The 19,352-nt window shown below is 38.7% G+C and overlaps 1 protein-coding gene across 6 annotated transcripts; it reads left to right on the top strand.

Annotated features, from left to right (window-relative positions):
* Nucleotides 1–1,844: 1,844 nt before the first annotated feature.
* On the top strand, nucleotides 1,845–18,943 carry LOC130923629 (seipin-like). 6 transcript variants are annotated; one of them, XM_057849428.1, is made up of 10 exons: nucleotides 1,845–1,951; nucleotides 6,006–6,097; nucleotides 6,791–7,040; nucleotides 7,123–7,201; nucleotides 9,038–9,181; nucleotides 9,295–9,330; nucleotides 13,091–13,225; nucleotides 13,338–13,435; nucleotides 17,692–17,830; nucleotides 17,899–18,943. In XM_057849428.1, exons 3-10 carry the CDS (start codon nucleotides 6,796–6,798, stop codon nucleotides 17,956–17,958), a joined length of 936 nt encoding a protein of 311 aa, XP_057705411.1. In that variant the 5' UTR covers nucleotides 1,845–1,951; nucleotides 6,006–6,097; nucleotides 6,791–6,795; the 3' UTR covers nucleotides 17,959–18,943. The 6 variants fall into 6 exon arrangements, with proteins under 6 accessions (XP_057705411.1, XP_057705414.1, XP_057705413.1 ...); XM_057849431.1 differs by lacking the exon at nucleotides 1,845–1,951 and adding an exon at nucleotides 3,000–3,832 and having other exon boundaries at nucleotides 6,887–7,040; XM_057849430.1 differs by lacking the exon at nucleotides 1,845–1,951 and adding an exon at nucleotides 3,000–3,832 and having other exon boundaries at nucleotides 17,692–17,812.
* The last annotated feature ends 409 nt before the right edge of the window (nucleotides 18,944–19,352 follow it).

Here is a 19,352-nt window from a genome sequence, read left to right as displayed (position 1 = left end):
ATAAGACGATCCCCTCTTTTTCAGTCTTATTTCAATGCAAAAAACACCGTCTTATATTCGGGCCAATACGGTAAATTATTGCTAAATACTAAAAGATAATAATGAAATCAATACAAACAGAAATAAACACTCGTTATGGCTCCAAGTAACACTCAAAAGTTGATTTTCTTTTTTTTCTTTTTTTTTTTTTTTTTTTTTTTGGTGATAGACTTCCAAATAATTTAAACTGGGAAGACTGGCTGTAAATGCTCATGTATCAGTGTTTGACGGTGTTGCATGTTCAATCTATCTTGACTTGGACCAGTGAATAAAAGCTTGTTCATTCGCCCCCTCCCAGTAAAAATTGACTGGACGTCTAGTGCCGTAAATAGCAGCCGATGGGTTAAATACGTGCCCTGTTAGGGTTAACAAAATATCTAAATAAAATAAAACATCATATGTGCATGAAAGGGTTTAATAGCCATTCTTGACCTATTTACACTTATTTGCTACCCGTGGTGGCAATTGGATTGGAAATTCCATATTAAATTATAAATACATAAAAGGCTTTTGATAGGTGGATTGCTAGATGCAGTAAGGAATACACAGACACAAGAGCAATCAGTTCCATACTGTAGCTAATGCAACCCTCCAAAAATGATTTAATTAGAAACATGCTTTGAGGTCAACAAGTTAAAAAAAAAAAACAAGCCAAAGCCTGCCATGCAAGTGAGTCACCCGTACCACCCAAATTCCTGTCAAATTTGAAATGGGGTAGACATGCGTGAATTGGAAATGGGTTTTCATAAAATGGCTCATTTCCAATTCAAAAAGACCTAAAATGGCCTAAATGCATAATGAACTAATTAAAATCAAATGAATTATTCATTTATATTTATATTCACTTGGAGATGACAATAATATGCAACCAAACACTTCCCCGTCCCAAGGCTGTCTCCAAGATCCCCTTCAGCAGATTTTGGGCGGAGTACTTCAAGGTTCTTCCTTAGGTCTCTCCAGATTTTATATTTTCACTGTAAAACATTTTGTATCTATGATGTGTATTTCATGTGTTCTAGTAGTATCGTGACCCGTTCTTTCGTGTATGTGGCAGCAACAACCAGTGTTGTTAATTTTACTTTAAAAAAGTAATTAATTACAGTTACAAATTACTTCTCCCAAAAAGTAATTGCGTTAGTAACTCAGTTGCCTGAATGTAAGAGTAATTAGTTACTTGGCAAAGTAACTAGTGATAATTATCTTTTTTTTTCTCAAAAAAAAAAAAAAAAAAAAACAGGTCACACAGTGTGAAGTTTAAAGGGTTTAGGGGACAATTGGCCCTAGCCCAGTTCTTTACCCTCCACTTAACTAGACACAAGGGTATTGCGATAACTAGATAGTAACCTTTGCTATGTGTGGAAGTCATTTAAAGTTGTGAATCAACCGTTAAAGTTGTTAAAATTGCTCCCGTTATTGCATTAGTTCCCTTCTGTCTACTTTAAACATGTGTAAGTTTTAAAACTGTTTCATCATTTAAAGATAGATTTAAGTTAAGATTTTGCCGATTTAGGAGCATTTTAGATTAAAAAAAAAAAAAAAAGTTACTTAGGTTCGCTAGGAAGGATCTCTACATCAGGGCCTTCCTGAGAGGTCTACTGCTTTAAGATGGCGGCTGTTTACTAACGCATGTAGTTCTTAAAACATGTTGCCAATGCAGCTGTGTCTGTCAATTGCATCTAGTTCTATAATATGATATCTACCGTGTCATGTGGGCGTAGTTTGTCGGCTATGGCTACTGTCAGGTATTATTGGAGCCACCTAGCATCACGGTTGCAACGGCGTCTTCCCCACTCCTGCTCTGCTCTCTCGTCTCCCTGAGTCCGTTTCTCTCAGACTTTTATTATTCAACCAACTTAGTAACGCACGCCTTTCCCGCCTCAGTAACGGTAACGGCGTTGCCAAGATGAGAAAAGTAATTTATTAGATTACTCATTACTGAAAAAAATAACGCCGTTTGTAACGCCGTTATATTCTAACGCCGTTATGAACGACACTGGCAACAACTGTACTAGACATGTGCCGATTACCGGTTTCCAGGTATGCCGTGGTATGAAAACGTTACGGTTTCAAAACCGCTAAATTTTCCGTCGTACCGTCCCTAAGGTATTAGCAGTGGCGGACTTGGCAATTTTGGGACCTAAGGTGAACATATCCAGGGGCCTTATTCATGGGTCAGGGGTTAAAAAGGTGAGAAGGTTGTGGAGGAAATATGTTCCGGTACACTAGGGCTTTCTCCTGATTAGTCAGCCGACTAGTTTTACCATTAGTCAGCTAATCTAATAATTTTCTTTTTGTTTTATAATTTAGCAATGACATTTTTGTTGACGCCTATTAATTCACCAAAAATTCTCAAAAAATAATCAATTACAAATAAACAATGAGGTTAAATGCTGATAGCATTTCCTAGTGCAAAAGAATGGAAATTGAACAGATTCAGACCACTGACTTTGCCTTTCCAACATTTTTCAAAACAATTCTTAAAAAAAAAAAAAAAAAAAGCATGATTATTATAGTAAACTACTATATATAATAGTAGTATAATAATAATAATTATTCATTACCAATCATATTTGTCATAAAGAGTAATTTGAAAGCTATTCTCAGTGTAGAATCTGTATTCTGTAGTATTTACTCAACATATTATAATATTAATTCTGAAGTATGAGGGATTAACTCCATAAATCGTTATTTATATGACGAACATGACATGCTTTTATTTTAAAATGTTCACCGGAGGTACGTTCACTAAACCGCTAACCGAAAGCTTTACAGTCCTTAAAAAAACATTCTTCGTCATTGTTTGTGGTGTCACAAATAGATTTTTTTTTTTTTTTTTCATTAGCAAATGCTGTTAACCAGCTGTTGAGTGATATTGTATGACTGATTGGAACTGTACTGCATTGTTTCGCCACAGGGTGTGCTGTCGTGTATTTTATGTTCGGGGTGAAGAAGAAGAAGAAGAAAGTTAAAGGAGGCATTAGCGGCCTGTTCTCAACTTTTCCCTCACTGGACTTTGGCTCTCATAGAGAGCACGTTCGCTCATGTGTTCGAAGTAAACGATAGCCGACGTGCAAAGTAGCAAGTGAGCTGTAAAAATAGCTAGTTTAATGGCGTGAAAAACGCGGGAGAGCTAAGTGAAGCTAACGCACAGCTAAGCGATGCTAAACTGAACTAAGCGGAGCTAAGCGATGCTAAACTGAACTAAGCGAAGCTAAACGGTGCTAAATGAAGCTAAGCGACTGATACTCAGTCTGTCGTCGTGGAACAGTCCATTGTAGTGCGTGTGTGGAAGGGAGACATAATATAAATGCAGCATTCAAATGGCTTTCTTTTTTTGTTTTGTTATTTGTTTGTTTGGTATGCTGACATAATTATACATGACGAATAGTTGGGGGTGCTGCTGGCTCCGGTGGCCCAAGCTCTTGCTCGTTGGGGCAAGGGCAGTTGGTTTGGGGCCCCCTACGAGTTGGGGGCCTAAGGCAATTGCCTATTTCGCCTGAATAGTAGATTCGCCTATGGGTATTAGCTTTTTTTTATGTCCCAAAGTACATGGAGAAATCAGTCGCTTGCTCAGTTCCTCAGTGTCAGTGAGTCAGCTGTGCTACACGATGGCTGGAGGAGGTGAAACCCCTGAACTTTTTCCCGAAGAAAACTAAATTGCTGGTATGGGAATATAAAGAGACGGCCGCGGCGTAGAGAAGGAGGGCCAACCGACATGTAAAACATGTTTGCGGAGATGGCTGCCGAGGAGGCAATACCTCCAATATGATTTCGCATTTTTACAAAATTAAAGGTTAGTAAACACTGTCATGAACGTTTCCCACCAGCTACGAGAGTTAACTCCAGCGTGTTTAGTGTGTCTAGTGGTGGTAAAACATTGTGTTTTTTTCCTCTGTGGCAACTGTCTGTGTTGAGAAAGAGAGTGTGTGTATAATATAAACATCATATGAGTCATACACACATGCTGTTTATTGAAAATAACTGAAATATTTTTGTTCTGATGGTAATAATGTTGAGCTATGGCTGTAGGCTTAGGCTCACCCAAAAGACTGCATTTATAGTGGTATGAAAAAGTATCTGAACCTTTTGGAATTTCTAAAATCCCTGCATAAAATCACTATCAAATGTGATCTGTTCTTTGTCAAAATCATACAGATGAAAAAAAGAGGAGTGTCCAAGTGCCTTTTTGCAAACATTAAAAAACCAAAAATGTTTTTTTTAGACAGCGGTGGCTTCCTCCGTGTAGTCCTCCCATGAACACCGTTCTTGGCCATACTGTAGTTTTACATGTAGTTCATGTGTGCATAGAAATATTGGACTGTGCCAGTGATTTCTGTAAGTCTTTAGCAGACACTTTAGGGTCCTTTTTTACCTCTGTGGGTGGTCTGCGCTGAACTCTTGGCGTCATCTTTGGTGGATGGCCACTGCTTGGGAGAGACGCAACAGTGCCAAACTCTCTCTATTTGTAGACAACTTCTCTGACTGTTGATTGATGAACATCCAGACTTTTAGAGATGGTTTTGTATCCTTTCCAATCTTTATACAATCAACAATCCTTGATCACAGGTCTTCAGACAGCTCTTTTGACCGAGCCATGACGCACATCAGACAATGTTTCTCATCAAAACAATTCTTTCCAGGTGTGTGTTTTACAGTGGGCAGGGCCGCTTTAAACCACTCATCAGTGATAGGCACACACCTGACTTAAATTGTTTGGTAAAAATTAGTTTCAATTGCTCCTTAAGTCTCCTTTGTCTTCCTTATTTTTCCCATTCTGTCATTTTTTTGCATGCTATCCTCATTAAAATATGAAAACCTATAAATGTTTGGATGTTTTTAGTTAAAGCAGATGCCGTTTTTTCTTCTGTGTGATTTTGACAAAGATCAGATCACATTTGATGGTGATTTCATGCAGAAATGTGAGAAATTCCAAAAGGTTTAGATACTTTTTCATACCACTATTTTAATTTTATTTAGAATATTTCTTTTTTTTTTTTTTTTTTTTTTTTTTTTTTTGTAATTCATTTCAACTCAACAATATACTTATGCTCCAGTTTGCTAATATGTTTTGAAAAATGAAAATCCTGTTATAAAGGGGGGGGGTCTTGTTTTTTGTTTTTAAACCCAGATAACTCAAAGTAACACATTTTAGAGCTGTACCGTGATACCATGAAACTGTGATATTTTGGCTTAAGGTTATCATACCGTCAGAATATCATACCGGCACGTGACTAAACTATACACATATTCATGGATTACCTCGAAGCTCTGGCCTATAGGCTATCCCATCTAGTTTAAATGTTTCTCTGAAATTGTCTTTGACTCAGCCACTGTTCAAAGCCTGTATATCATCTTCTAACATTCTTAATATCGTTGGCAGGATTCATAAACAAATAATATGGGGTGAAAAAGCAAAGAAAGATTTCATATCATATATATTTCTCAGTTGAACAAAGAAACATTAATCATCAAGATAACACGAACCCCGATTTACGATAAATTTGACTAGGTAATTTCACAAAAACCTGCTGCTGATGGATTGTGCCGATAAGGTGGTCCCGTGTATTCATGAGCTCCACGTTACTCTTTTCCAGGTGGAAGAGTTGAGTAGCCATGGCTTGGAGGTCATTTTGCAGCTTCTTCTCCCTTTCCCTGGATAATAGGAACTCCCTGTCAGAGACAGCTGCAACCACACATAGTCATACTTAGCAACACCTCCACTTTAACAGCTAGACTCTTGATGCATTTCACAAAGTGAAACATGTTTTGCTATTTACACTTAAATGATGGCCATCGAAATGACAAAATCAACATTTAAGGCTTACCTTTGTCTCGAGCCAAACGCGTGCACTTGGCTGTTAGATACTGGATCTGACTATAGTCTTCATCCCTTTGCCCTCGGAAAAACCTCCTCATGGCCCGTCTTTTCTGTCTAAGTGTTATTCCACTTTTCCATGATCCTATAGTGTGAGAACCTGTGCACTCAACACCTACTGGACTGCTCCAAGAGGAATCTCAAGTAGCACAACAGCATGTCGACTGAGCAGCGCTAATCCAAGTGAGTTGTCAAAACAGAGGTTAGGCAGCTGGAGCATGTTTAGGCCAACTTGCTTGTATAATACATTTACTTTTGAAGTGACTAATGTTCATCAAATTTATAAAAGGTTGGGGCATGTCAAGTACATGGGGTGGATTAAGGATTTACAGCGAGTCGGCACATTTCCATTGTAAATTCTAGGCCTGAGGGGGATGCTGCGGACAGGTAACAACACATTTTGATTTTATGTGTGACGTAGAATGAAGCAAAATACTTAAGTGGGGAAACCTTAAATTTTAGTCAATTTAAAGAGAGGTGGATAATGTTTTAAATTAGTTGAATTAAAAAAGGTATGCATAATGAAATAATTTATAGAGCCATAAATCCCATCTGTACTGCCCCCCCCCCCCCCCCCCTTTGAGCAATGGAGATGTAAAATCTGCTATGAGGGCAATTTTAAAGGAAAGAAGTAAAATATATTACAAAACGAAGAGAAAGTTCACCGGCGGACTTTTGCTTTCAAATGAAAAAGTGCAATTTGTGCAATATTTGAACTCATGTCTTCTGCTTGTGACCTGAAATTAGACTCGCTGATTTCACACTTCAGTCCAATGAATGCATGAGTTTGTTTGGGCCTCAGATGTTTTTTACATCTTTATCCGAGCAGGGCAAATGTTTTCATCCAAATTGCGATTGAACTGACTTATTTTGTAGGTATAATGGATCGAGCAAGCTTCCTGCAGTTTGGAAGTGACCCGTTCGGCCTTCTTAGTGGTATACTGACGAGATTAAACAATGGCGTCGTCGCAGGGATGTTCCGTGCCCGTCAGAAAGCCTTGCAGGGCGCTGTCGTGCTATCCGTGTTGGGGCTGCTTCTCTGGATCTCCGCCTTTCTATACGGTAGTTTCTACTATTCCTACATGCCCATGGCTGCTTATTCCACACCGGTATACTATCACTACAGGTGAGGAGGTGAAGGCCCGTTGTCTTCCCATCACAAATCTTATCTATTCATTTTCTATTAATTCCTTTTTCTGCATTTGTAGGACAGACTGTGATTCCCCATACTCTTACATGTGCTCCTATCCTGTGGCCAACATTTCTCTGATGAGAAACGGCAAATCTGTATGTACTGTTATTAGCACATAAGCAAATGTATTGCATATATTCTGTCATACTTTTTATTTAAGGACTACACTCTCGAATTGAATGAATACACTGCCATCAGGGCCAGCTTTGGGCATAGGCGAGCTAGGCCGTTGCCTAGAACGCCATCTAGTGGCAGGGGCGCCAAATTGCTTTTGGGAAAAATAAATAGCCTGGGTACAAAAAGTCTCATGATATGCTTCCAGAACATTTTCTAACATATCAAATACATTTAAATAGGCTAAGTATGAAAAATGACATTTCCAACCTGGATTGTATTAACCACCTACTAATTTGTGGCACATATTAGGTTGGCACAGTCTACGCTCACAGTATGTCAGCATATCCACTTCACATAAAAGGACATATGGTGATTAAACCATAGCTCATTGAATCTCATGGTTTCAAAACCGAACTAAAATTATCACATATCAACAAACTAAATAGCATAACTAGCAACATATAAAACTACTGGAACACTAACTAAACAAATAATTAGCACAGAACATGAAATTTAAATGTTATTTAAATCTGTAGTGCTGCAATGCATGCTGGGAGGCAAGAGGCATGTTGTGGGACAAGAGTGTTGGCAGCAGGTAGCATCAGAGGGTGTCTGTCTCTCCCAAGGGAAGTGAGAGATTACATTGAGCAGTGATGGCCAAATGAAGTGTCTTGGAGCAATGAAACGTTGCAGCTAATTATTCAAAACTCCATGGTGGTTCATTTGCTCTATGGCACTATCAAGTGGTCATGAAGCCCAAGAGGCAAACAGTGTTGAGAAATCTATGGCTATTTGTTTTAGAAAATGACATAAATGTGCAGGTGTTACTGTACAAACCAAGTGCAATAAGGATTATTTGCTATTCATTTATATTTAGAAACAATAGCTTCTACAACATGTAAAATATTTGAAAAACTATATATTACCCATCCGCCACCACCCCCCCGCCCGCCCGTTCTTCCCAGGCTAGCTGCGTGGGGGCCGTGGCCCTGGATTGGCGCCGGCGTGAAGTCTCCGCTCGTCTGCGTGGCTGTCGCACGCTTGGTGGAACTCGCGTGCTACTGGATGTGATAGGGCACACTCTGGTAGAGGGTCCCGGTGCAGGGATTGGCGATGGGGCAGTGTAGGGTCGGTCGCCAACGGGCTTACACTCACAAGGAATTCCCACGATTACTGGGTTCTAAATCACAGAGCTGATTTGTGTACACTATACCCCTTTCAATCACTTAGCTTATCGACTCCCCCGTCCCCCTCTTTCCCTAGTCAACAGGCCCCCCACATGGTGTCAACCGGAAATATATTTAGCTGACGATAGCACCAACATATTAGTAGTTAGTGTAGATGTTCAATGTATTTCTTGTTGTTGTTTGTGTTTATTTTCTTTCTTATCTTGTGTTCCTTTTCTTCTGTTCCCCAATAACCCTTTCCTGTTTGCTGCTTTATCATAATAAACGAGGTATGTTGAATGACCACAATGGGAGTATGTCATACTCTCAATGTGAAACATTAAAACTGTTCAGACCAACCGGGCACTTAGACTTCTATTCTCCGTGTCGAACAGCTGAACAGGACAGGTTTAAAAAAACAAAAGAAAACCAAAAAAAACTATATATTGTTATTATGGGGGGTGGGGGGCTCCTTGCTACACGTTCACCTAGGGCACTTAGTTACTCAGGGCCGAAAAATTTGCTAAATAAAATGACCAAATCTTGTTTTCACATGTTTAGACTGGCAGACTTCGCCTGACTGCATTTCTACTCAATGAAACGCCTATTTTTATCAAGAATTTTAAAGATACATTGTATTTTGTTTAGGTCTTGACATTCGGCCAGGCCTATCAAATAACACTCGAGCTGGACATGCCTGATTCGGAAACCAACCGGGAGCTCGGCATGTTCATGATCAGAACAACTTGCTTCTCTCGTGCAGGCGGTCAAGTGGCGACGTCCGCTCGCTCCGTGAGTGACCCGCCGAGTTCTCCACTAAGCTGCCACCAAACAGTGTCCGGTTAAATTAACCATATTTGTGGTGGCTGCACTGATTTACTGCTGCCTTGCTTTGTGTTTTTCAGGCAAGGCAGTTGCTCTCTGCTTCAAGTTCTCGCTTTGTGAGTAAAGCAAAAACAAGCCTGCTCTGGAAGTATTACAGCCTAATCGTTCGTGTTTGTCTTCTGCTGATTGCGTTGTTGCATTTTTCCATTAGTCTGTGGGGATATGGAATATCTGCATACACATAAAAAAGGAAGAATATGAATACAATGAATGGTGAATGCAAGATGGTACAAGTTGGGCAGGCCTTCAACGAACTTCAATGTTGTTCCATGACACCAACATGCCACAGAGTGGCGCTAGAGCAATATCATGCCATAATTCACAGGAATCTGTCTTTCCGTCCGTCAGGCTTTATTTGGAGACTACGAATCACAAGTTTGTCCAACTTGTTGGAAGATTATGGGGCAAAGGATGAAAAATTTTGTAGTTTTTTAAGCGATTGATCGAGAAATTCCCTCACAGTTGCTACAAATATGGTATATTCGCACACAATTATGTTCACCACAAGGCGTCGCCATTGCCACAAGAAAGTTTCTATTTCGTACATCCGCAGTCATAAATGGTGAGACTTTTCACCTGTCAAATTCATGAGAAAGTCTTTGAGAGAGGGTGTATAAGCAATTGGTTGAGAAAGAAATAAACTCAAAATAATCAAAAGAAAGATTACACTCTTGTCTTTCAGCAGGAAAAAAAAAGTTAGTTCATATATTTTTCCATTCTTTACAAATCAGCATTAGAAAACAGCTTAGTTTGAGCAACTTTCCAATTTCTGATGAAAAAAAAAAAACAGAAATTGAGCATTTTGAAAACACATACATTTCAAACATAACTTTGACTTTAACGCAGCTATTTTTTGCTTTAGTTACATCCCAAACAGGGCCGGCCCAGCCTATACGCAGACTATGCAGCTGCTTAGGGCCCCTGACCACTAGAGGGCCCCCAATCTGGCAATTATTTAATTTATATTCTATTTTGTTTACTACAGTTTGCTCTATTTGACTTTTGTGAGTTTTGATACTTGATTACAAGCTGAAAAAAATAAAGGTTCTTCCTTAACGTCTTTCTTTCCTCTTTTAGAAAAAGGTTTGGCGCTATCTACTGTAAGTACTGACAATCATTTGGGGTGAGAAGTTTGAAGTATGCAGTGCAACAAAATCTGATTAATATACAAAATATGGACGTATGGGTTGAATTGCATGTATGGGTTTCACAGTACACTGTGACGAAATGGTGGGCCAAAAATATGGGCCCCTTTGCATTATTTTGCTTAGGGCCCCTAAATGGCCTGGGCCGGCCCTGATCCCAAACATCTGAATAATGTTTTCCTTTTACAAAATAACATAAACAACAAGACAAATAGCGCTTTTGATAGCAAAGTAACAATTTATTTACACACAACTAACTGAGAGATGAGGCTGTTGTGGCCGCGACAGCTGGGGTAAACTTTTCCCGCATCGCCGCCTGTCTCATAAAGATGGATTTTTTTTAGTCTTTCTTTTGTGGTGACCACTGCCTCGTGGCGGAGTTTGCCTGGGGAACTTGTGTCCCTGGGGGGGAACTGGTTTGGCCATGCGCCTTTACGGCTTAGTCGCGGGACACTGGGAGGTGCGGGGGACACGAGCGGCCAAGCAGTACGGACTCAACGGTATCGTCCGCTGCACTGGTGGTCCCGGTCGTTCTGCTCGGTCGTCCAGCGCCTGACATCCTGGACGTCCATTCGGTCGTCTTCCGTCAGCGCCGGCCGTTCATTCCGTTGAGTCGGGTTGGGGGTCTTAACAAATGCGCTACTGCCCTCTAGTGGCCAGTTTTATTGCTTTAAAATGGATTTTCAGCATTGTGCATTGGAGTGAGGTTTAATCAGAACCTAGAGATGTCTCTTGTGAAAAAAAACGTATAAGACGTGTAAATGCGTCTTTGGGACACTGAAACAAAAGTAGAATGTATCTATACGTTTTTGGGAGCAAATTAGTTAAAAACTTCAGCTGCAATCAGCCGTCAGCACCACTGGTACAAACAAAACTTGGATGTCCATTTAACAAACACTGGAGCAAGATGTTGTCCGTCATTGCCATTGTTGTTCCAGACAGACACTACTTTGGATGTTGTCCAATAAATCAACAATATAATATTTCCAGGTCCATTAAGTTCAGGTTATACTATATACAGTGCCTTGCAAAAATATTCGGCCCCCTTGAACCTTGCAACCTTTCTCCACATTTCAGGCTTCAAACATAAAGATATAAAATTTTAATTTTTTGTCAAGAATCAACAACAAGTGGGACACAATCGTGAAGTGGAACAAAATTTATTGGATAATTTAAACTTTTTTAACAAATAAAAAACTGAAAAGTGGGGCGTGCAATATTATTCGGCCCCCTTGCGTTAATACTTTGTAGAGCCACCTTTTGCTCCAATTACAGCTGCAAGTCGCTTGGGGTATGTTTCTATCAGTTTTGCACATAGAGAGGCTGACATTCCTGCCCATTCTTCCTTGCAAAACAGCTCGAGCTCAGTGAGGTTGGATGGAGAGTGTTTGTGAACAGCAGTCTTCAGCTCTTTCCACAGATTCTCCATTGGATTCAGGTCTGGACTTTGACTTGGCCATTCTTATTTTTTAACCATTCCATTGTAGATTTGGCTTTATGTTTTGGATCATTGTCCTGTTGGAAGATAAATCTCCGTCCCAGTCTCAGGTCTTGTGCAGATACCAACAGGTTTTCTTCCAGAATGTTCCTGTATTTGGCTGCATCCATCTTGCCGTCAATTTTAACCATCTTCCCTGTACCTGCTGAAGAAAAGCAGGCCCAAACCATGATGCTGCCACCACCATGTTTGACAGTGGGGATGGTGTGTTCAGGGTGATGAGCTGTGTTGCTTTTACGCCAAACATATCGTTTTGTATTGTGGCCAAAAAGTTCAATTTTGGTTTCATCTGACCAGAGCACCTTCTTCCACATGTTTGGTGTGTCTCCCAGGTGGCTTGTGGGAAACTTTAAACGAGACTTTTTATGGATATCTTTGAGAAATGGCTTTCTTCTTGCCACTCTTCCATAAAGGCCAGATTTCTGCAGTGTACGACTGATTGTTGTCCTATGGACAGACTCTCCCACCTCAGCTGTAGATCTCTGCAGTTCATCCAGAGTGATCATGGGCCTCTTGGCTGCATCTCTGATCAGTTTTCTCCTTGTTTGAGAAGAAAGTTTGGAAGGACGGCCGGGTCTTGGTAGATTTGCAGTGGTCTGATGCTCCTTCCATTTCAATATGATGGCTTGCACAGTGCTCCTTGAGATGTTTAAAGCTTGGGAAATCTTTTTGTATCCAAATCCGGCTTTAAACTTCTCCACAACAGTATCTCGGACCTGCCTGGTGTGTCCCTTGGTTTTCATAATGCTCTCTGCACTTTAAACAGAACCCTGAGACTATCACAGAGCAGGTGCATTTATACGGAGACTTGATTACACACAGGTGGATTCTATTTATCATCATCGGTCATTTAGGACAACATTGGATCATTCAGAGATCCTCACTGAACTTCTGGAGTGAGTTTGCTGCACTGAAAGTAAAGGGGCCGAATAATATTGCACGCCCTACTTTTCAGTTTTTTATTTGTTAAAAAAGTTTAAATTATCCAATAAATGTTGTTCCACTTCACGATTGTGTCCCACTTGTTGTTGATTCTTGACAAAAAAATTAAATTTCATATCTTTATGTTTGAAGCCTGAAATGTGGCGAAAGGTTGCAAGATTCAAGGGGGCCGAATACTTTTGCAAGGCACTGTATTCACACCAATTACTACATTTAACTCTCCTATATCAGAGTATGCTGCGGTACCAGTCCAACCTTCTGAGGACAATGACAACCCTGCTGTCCTTCCCAATGCTCCTGAGTGGAGTTGCTGAGCAGAAACAAGTGTTGGGTGTGGAACTCTTCTCAGAATACAAAGATGACCCAGTAAGTGTATCTGAATTACACAGTCATCCAGATTCCTTATTCATCCATGATTACACTTTTACATTGGTTTGCACAATGTTAAAAAGCCAATGTTTGTCTTCCTCATGAATAGTACTTCCCCTCGGCCACGGCCGTCATTGAGATATTATCCAGCAAGGTGCAGATCTACTCGTCCCAGCTCTACATCCATGCTCATTTCACGGGTGTAAGGTGAGAGGGCACAATTTGTAATGGAAAAAAATGAAATAGTCTCATTTTTATATACAGTACATATAGCGGAAAAGACTGGTGACTTGGAGTTCTCGCGTATTTACCTTGTTTCGATCCAAAAATTCCATGTAGCATGTCTCACTGGGTATCAAGACACAGATGTGAATGGCCACAGCCGGATTTTTGGTGGATTTTATGGGTGAAACATGGTAATATAACAAGGGTCGCCATGCAAAAAATCGCAGACATTAAGGAGTGGTCGAGATGTTCTTCTTCATATATTTACCCTTTTAAACTTTTTTTTTTTCAATTTTTCTGTGTTTGGATCCATTATTTATCATGTAACATATCAGCGGAAATTCGACAGTGACAAAAAAATACAATTCAGCGATAGTTATGAGGTAAATTTCAGTGACTTATTTACAGACACCATTTTTTTCATTGTGACGTAATTTGTTTAAAAGCTTAAAGTATGCGAGTGAATAATTTTTTTAAGTTTTTTTTTTTTCTTTTCAAACGAAATATTAGACATCAATTAATCATTCTAAGCTAAACTGACTGACATTTTGAATAATAAATATAATTACTGACCTTTTTATGGCTGGGCTGAGACAAAAGCGGTTGCACGAAGTCTGTAAATGGGGGTTTCCAGGGTAAAACGGACAAATTAAAAATAGTTCGGGGGCTTAATGTGTCATGAACCTGCTATGGCAGCATATAGACATATTGTTCTATCAAACACAACAGTTCTTTTGGCTTAAAATACAGCAGCTTAATTTAAAGAGGGGTGCAAGAGCAGAAACTGCTTTTTCAGTCTTGTCTGTGTTTTTGGCCATATAGATAGATATGGCCGAAAACACAGACAAGGCTGAAAAGCAATTTCTGCTCTTGCACTATATATATAAAAATGAGCCTTGAACAGACAAGACTGAAAAAGCAGTTCCTGCTCTTGCACCCTTCTTTAAAATAAACTGCTGGATTGTAAGCCAAAACAGCTGTTGTGTTTGATAGAACAATATGCTGCGTGCGATATGCTGCCCGAAACTATTTTTAATTTGTCCGTTTTATCCTAAAAAAAAACGTTTACAGACGTCGCGCAACTGCTTTTGTTTCAACCCAGCCATAAAATGAAGGTAATTAATTATATTTATTATTCAAAATATCTCTCGTTTCTAGCTTAGAATCATTAACTGATGTCTCATATTTTATTTAATAAAACAAAAAACAAAAACTTTTAAACAAATTATGTCACAATGAAAAAAATGGCGTCTGTATAAAAGTCATGGATATCTACCTCATAAATATCGCTTAATTGTATTTTTTTTGTTACTGTCGCATTTTCTACGATATGTTAGATGATAAATAATCGAGCCAAACTAAGAAAATTTAAAAAATAACGTTTAAAAGGCTAAATATGTGAAAATAAAAATCTCCACCACTCCTTGATGTCTGCGATTTCTGCATCGCGACCCTTGTTATATTACCATGTTTCACCCATAAAATCCCCAGAAAATCCAGTTGTAGCCATTGTCTTGATACTCAGAGATACATGGTATATGGAGTTTTTGGATCAAAACCAGGTAAGTACGCAATAATATCTCGTTAAAGTCATGGCGTCTGTAATTCTGCTCTTGCGTGCTCTCACCTCCAGATAGGGTTTTGCTGTTTAAAAAACTTTTTTTTTTTTTTTTAAATGCCCTCCTGTTCAAAATTGTTCTTTCCCCAGAAAATTGAGATTTGAAGCTTTCCAAAGATGTAAGATGTAAGATACCAAATTGGGGGTCTCAGAGTGGAACTTCAAGTCACCTGAGCGTTTTCCGCCATATACATAAATATAGATGTACATATATAATATATAGATCCATGTGAACATTGTCGAGAACGTTACAGATGCAACCACTTGGTTTAAATTCAATGTCAAGAGCTTTTTTCCCACCGTGTTTGTAAAAGGCGTCATAATTTCTGATAGTCACAACACATTTTCTACTACCTACCAAGACACACGATCTAGTTACATTAATATATGTAAACTCAGAGGTGGGTAGTAACACGTAACATATACTCATTTACATTTACTTGAGTAACTTTTTCAGAAAAATGTACTTATAAGAGTAGTTTTACAAAGCCATACTTATTACATGAGTAAATTTGTGTAGAAAAAAAACCTCATACTCTGCTACTTTGGGCTACAAAAGAGGTACATCATTACATATTTCCTCTTCATTCTACTTATTATTTATTTATTTATTTATTTTTGCCAATTATGCCAAAAGTATCTCTACCAATCTCACCAATGAGATGTCACAACAATAATCACATGACGCCATTACAGTAATCAGACGCAAGCTTGCCATTCTATGATCACGCCAGCCTGTTCAATCACATGTTTAAAGGATTTAAACCTCTCTTCCAGTTTTTATTTGTCACTGATTGACCACGGAAAACCAGCGATATCATCCTCTTAATCTGATGATAGTAACTATGAAGGAACTACGGTATTTGATATTCAAGCTAGGAACTATTATTTCTACAAGCGGGCACTCATGCTCTTTGGACGAATAATGCTTTATTTTCTGTTATTTTTTTTCCCCTCTCGCCATAATTCAATGTTTTTTTTTTTTTTTTTTTTTTTTTTCTTATAATGGATTCTTGCAGAGTATCATTATAACAACAGTTCATATAGATACAGTGCCCTCCATAATTATTGGCGCCCCTGAAAAAGATGTTTTTTAGCTTCTAATATTATTTTTTTTAATTCAAATAATATGGGACCTTAATGGAAAAAAAGAGAAACATCCAACCTTCAATACAAGTGGATTCATTCAGTGGGGAAAAAATCCCACAGAAAGAAAAAATTATTTGACATCAAATAATGTGTGTCACAATTATTAGCACCCCTGGTGTTAATCTTTGTACAACCCCCTTTTGCCAACAAAACAAGGTCTGGGGACTGAGATGGCCATGGGAGGAGCTTGATTTTGTGTCTGGTTAACCATTTCTGTGTAGATTTGGCCATATGTTTAGGGTCATTGTCTTGCTGAAAGACCCAGTGACGACCCATCTTCAGCTTTCGGGCAGAGGGCAACAGATTTTGATTTAAAATGTCCTGGTATTTCAAAGCATTCATGATGCCATGCACCCTAACAAGGTTCCCAGGGCCTTTGGAAGCGAAACAGCCCGACAGCATCACTGACCCACCCCCATACTTCACAGTGGGTATGAGGTGCTTTTCAGCATGCGCATCTTTCATGGCACGCTAGACCCACTTAGTGTTTGTTGCCAAAAAGCTCAATCTTGGTCTCATCTGACCAAAGCACACGGTCCTAGTTGAAGCCTGGGACCGTGTGTATTTTTGTGTGAGACCAAGATTGAGCTTTTTGGCAACAAACACTCTAAGTGGGTCTTTCGGCAAGACAATGACCCTAAACATATGGCCAATCTACACAGAAATGGTTCACCAGATACAAAATCAAGCTCCTCCCATGGCCATCTCAGTCCCCAGACCTTGTTTTCTTGGCAAAAGTGGGTTGTACAAAGTATTAACACCAGGGGTGCTAATATTTGTGACGCACATTATTTGATGTCAAATAATTTTTTCTTTATGTGGGGTTTTTTTCCCCATTGAATGAATGCATTTGTATTGAAAGTTGGATTTTTCTCTTTTTTTCCATTAAGATCCCATAATATTTGAATTAAAAAAAAATATTAGAAGCTAAAAAGCACATCTTTTTCAGGGGTGCCAATAATTATGGAGGGCACTGTAAGTTTATGCTAGGAAAAAAACACCATTAGTTAAAAAAAAACAAAAAAAAAAAACAAAATGTAAGCAGTTACTCACAATGTTACTCATGACTTTAAGGAAGTATTCCTTTCACCAAATACTTTTTTACTTGTACTTGAGTACAATATTTTGGATGACTACTTTATACTTTAACTTTAGCAATATTATTTTGAAGTAACGCTATTCTTAGTTGAGTAATTTTTTTGGGTACTCTACCCACCTCTGCATAAACTGTGCAAGTGTGAGGTGCCTAAACCCACCTCTGCATAAACTGTGCAAGTGTGAGGTGCCTAAACTATCTCTCCTTTTTAACCCACATTATGCAATCCAGACAGAGATAGTGATGTTAGTCGATGCATACCTGCTGAAAAAGACTTAACAATATACTCCAATGGCACATAACTGTTGCAGTTGGCAATTATCAACATCCAGATGGCAGTCCATGAGTTGCATAATAGAAGCTGTTTTTCTTCAGGTACTTACTGTACAACTTCCCAGTCCTGTCAGCTGTTGTGGGCATGTCCAGCAACTTTATCTTCCTCAGCATCCTCTTGGTCTTCAGCTATATGAGGCTACTGTTTGGGAGGCCAGTTCAAGTGAGCAACAATCCTAATGTGTGCACACTGAACACATTCATTCATAGTCGATTAAATGGTTGATTCATATATTTTGCTGTTAGCAGGTCCAAGTAAACGGAGGGGGCATATTGGGAAACGGCGACAACCGCAATACAGCAACTTGAGATCTGCGTGACCAGACCACCTCTCCTCAGCATGAAAAGATAATTTAGTATGCATAAATTAAAAGTAGCCATGTTTTCATCTGTTATCTTCCCATTAAGTTCTATGGACATTTCCGCTTTGTGAAAATTTAAAAGTGTATTTAATTTAAAAGTGTCCTCTCAACACGTCTGTTTGATTTGTATGAAGGGTTTTGTTGAACAGAGATCTTCCGTAAATGAAGGCGGACCATCTCTGTTGCTAACTATCAGAACTATTAGTCCATATGTAACCTAGATTCTAATATTATTTTCATATTATCTCATAGTTTTTTTTTTGTCTGCTTCTGTTATTTTCTGTGTCATTTCAAATACGATTCAAGATTGCACGCATTTCCATGAAAATGTAATCTGCATTTGCCATTCAGAATTTGTGCAAGATAGTGACTTCCAGTCGAATCCATTCGTATTTGGTCTCCTGGGTTAGTAGGTCAGAACAAGCCAGGTTGGTCAAGCAAACATGTCCATGGTTACAGTACGCGTTCTTTACCTAGGCCTGGCCCGGAGGATGTATTCCAAACTAATAAAGCTCTGCTTCTTAGTACACAAGATATGTTGCATTAATACTCTATACTTAATCTCTCAAAGCTTAAAATTATGACAAGAATATGAAAAATTTGCTATAGATAGACTTCTCACAAATATTTTACATTACAGTAGAGGAATGTAGTTAAATTGCTCATATTTTGTGGAAAAGTAGAAATTTTGTTTGGTGGGATACTGTGAGACCGTTAGGCCTGTCACACAAATTTTATAAGGCGATATATGTCTCAAAATTATTGCCAATATGCGATATTATTGCCTGTTTTTTTTTTCAGGCTACTATTTAACCACGAATAGTGACAATACATCCAAATAAATCACCTACTCAAATGCAATAAATTATTCTTAAATAAAACACAAAATATATTAAAAAATTATTAAATATTAAAGAAAACACAATGCATAATGAGTCATTTAAAGCTAGTTAAGTGCAGAATATGAAATAGGTGAAAAATACAATGTCATTTTTGTTGTCTGCCAATTTGAGCCCATTAAAACTGTTAATTTGATCCAAAATGAGTGTCATCTTGTCCTGCAAAGTGTGCATGCCACAAATTTAAAGCCAAATTATCATTTATTACATCATATGATCATTGCCGATCAGATTTTTCATAGTGGTTGTCATTTTAAAAATTCATTCTTACTTTAGAATCTGAAGTATATGCGATTGCCTTCAGAAATCTGAACATGACATGCTTTTATTTTGAAATGTAAAGGGAAAATTACGGCCCTCATTTTTATTTACCGTACGATAAATTGACTCATTGCATATCGCGACAGGCTTAGCAACTTCAATAAAACATGTCGTTAATTAG

This window comes from Corythoichthys intestinalis, chromosome 11, assembly GCF_030265065.1.
Source record: "Corythoichthys intestinalis isolate RoL2023-P3 chromosome 11, ASM3026506v1, whole genome shotgun sequence".
Classification (NCBI taxonomy): Eukaryota; Metazoa; Chordata; class Actinopteri; order Syngnathiformes; family Syngnathidae; genus Corythoichthys; species Corythoichthys intestinalis.
Note: the sequence above shows the minus strand (reverse complement) of the source record. Positions and strands in the feature narration are given on the sequence as shown.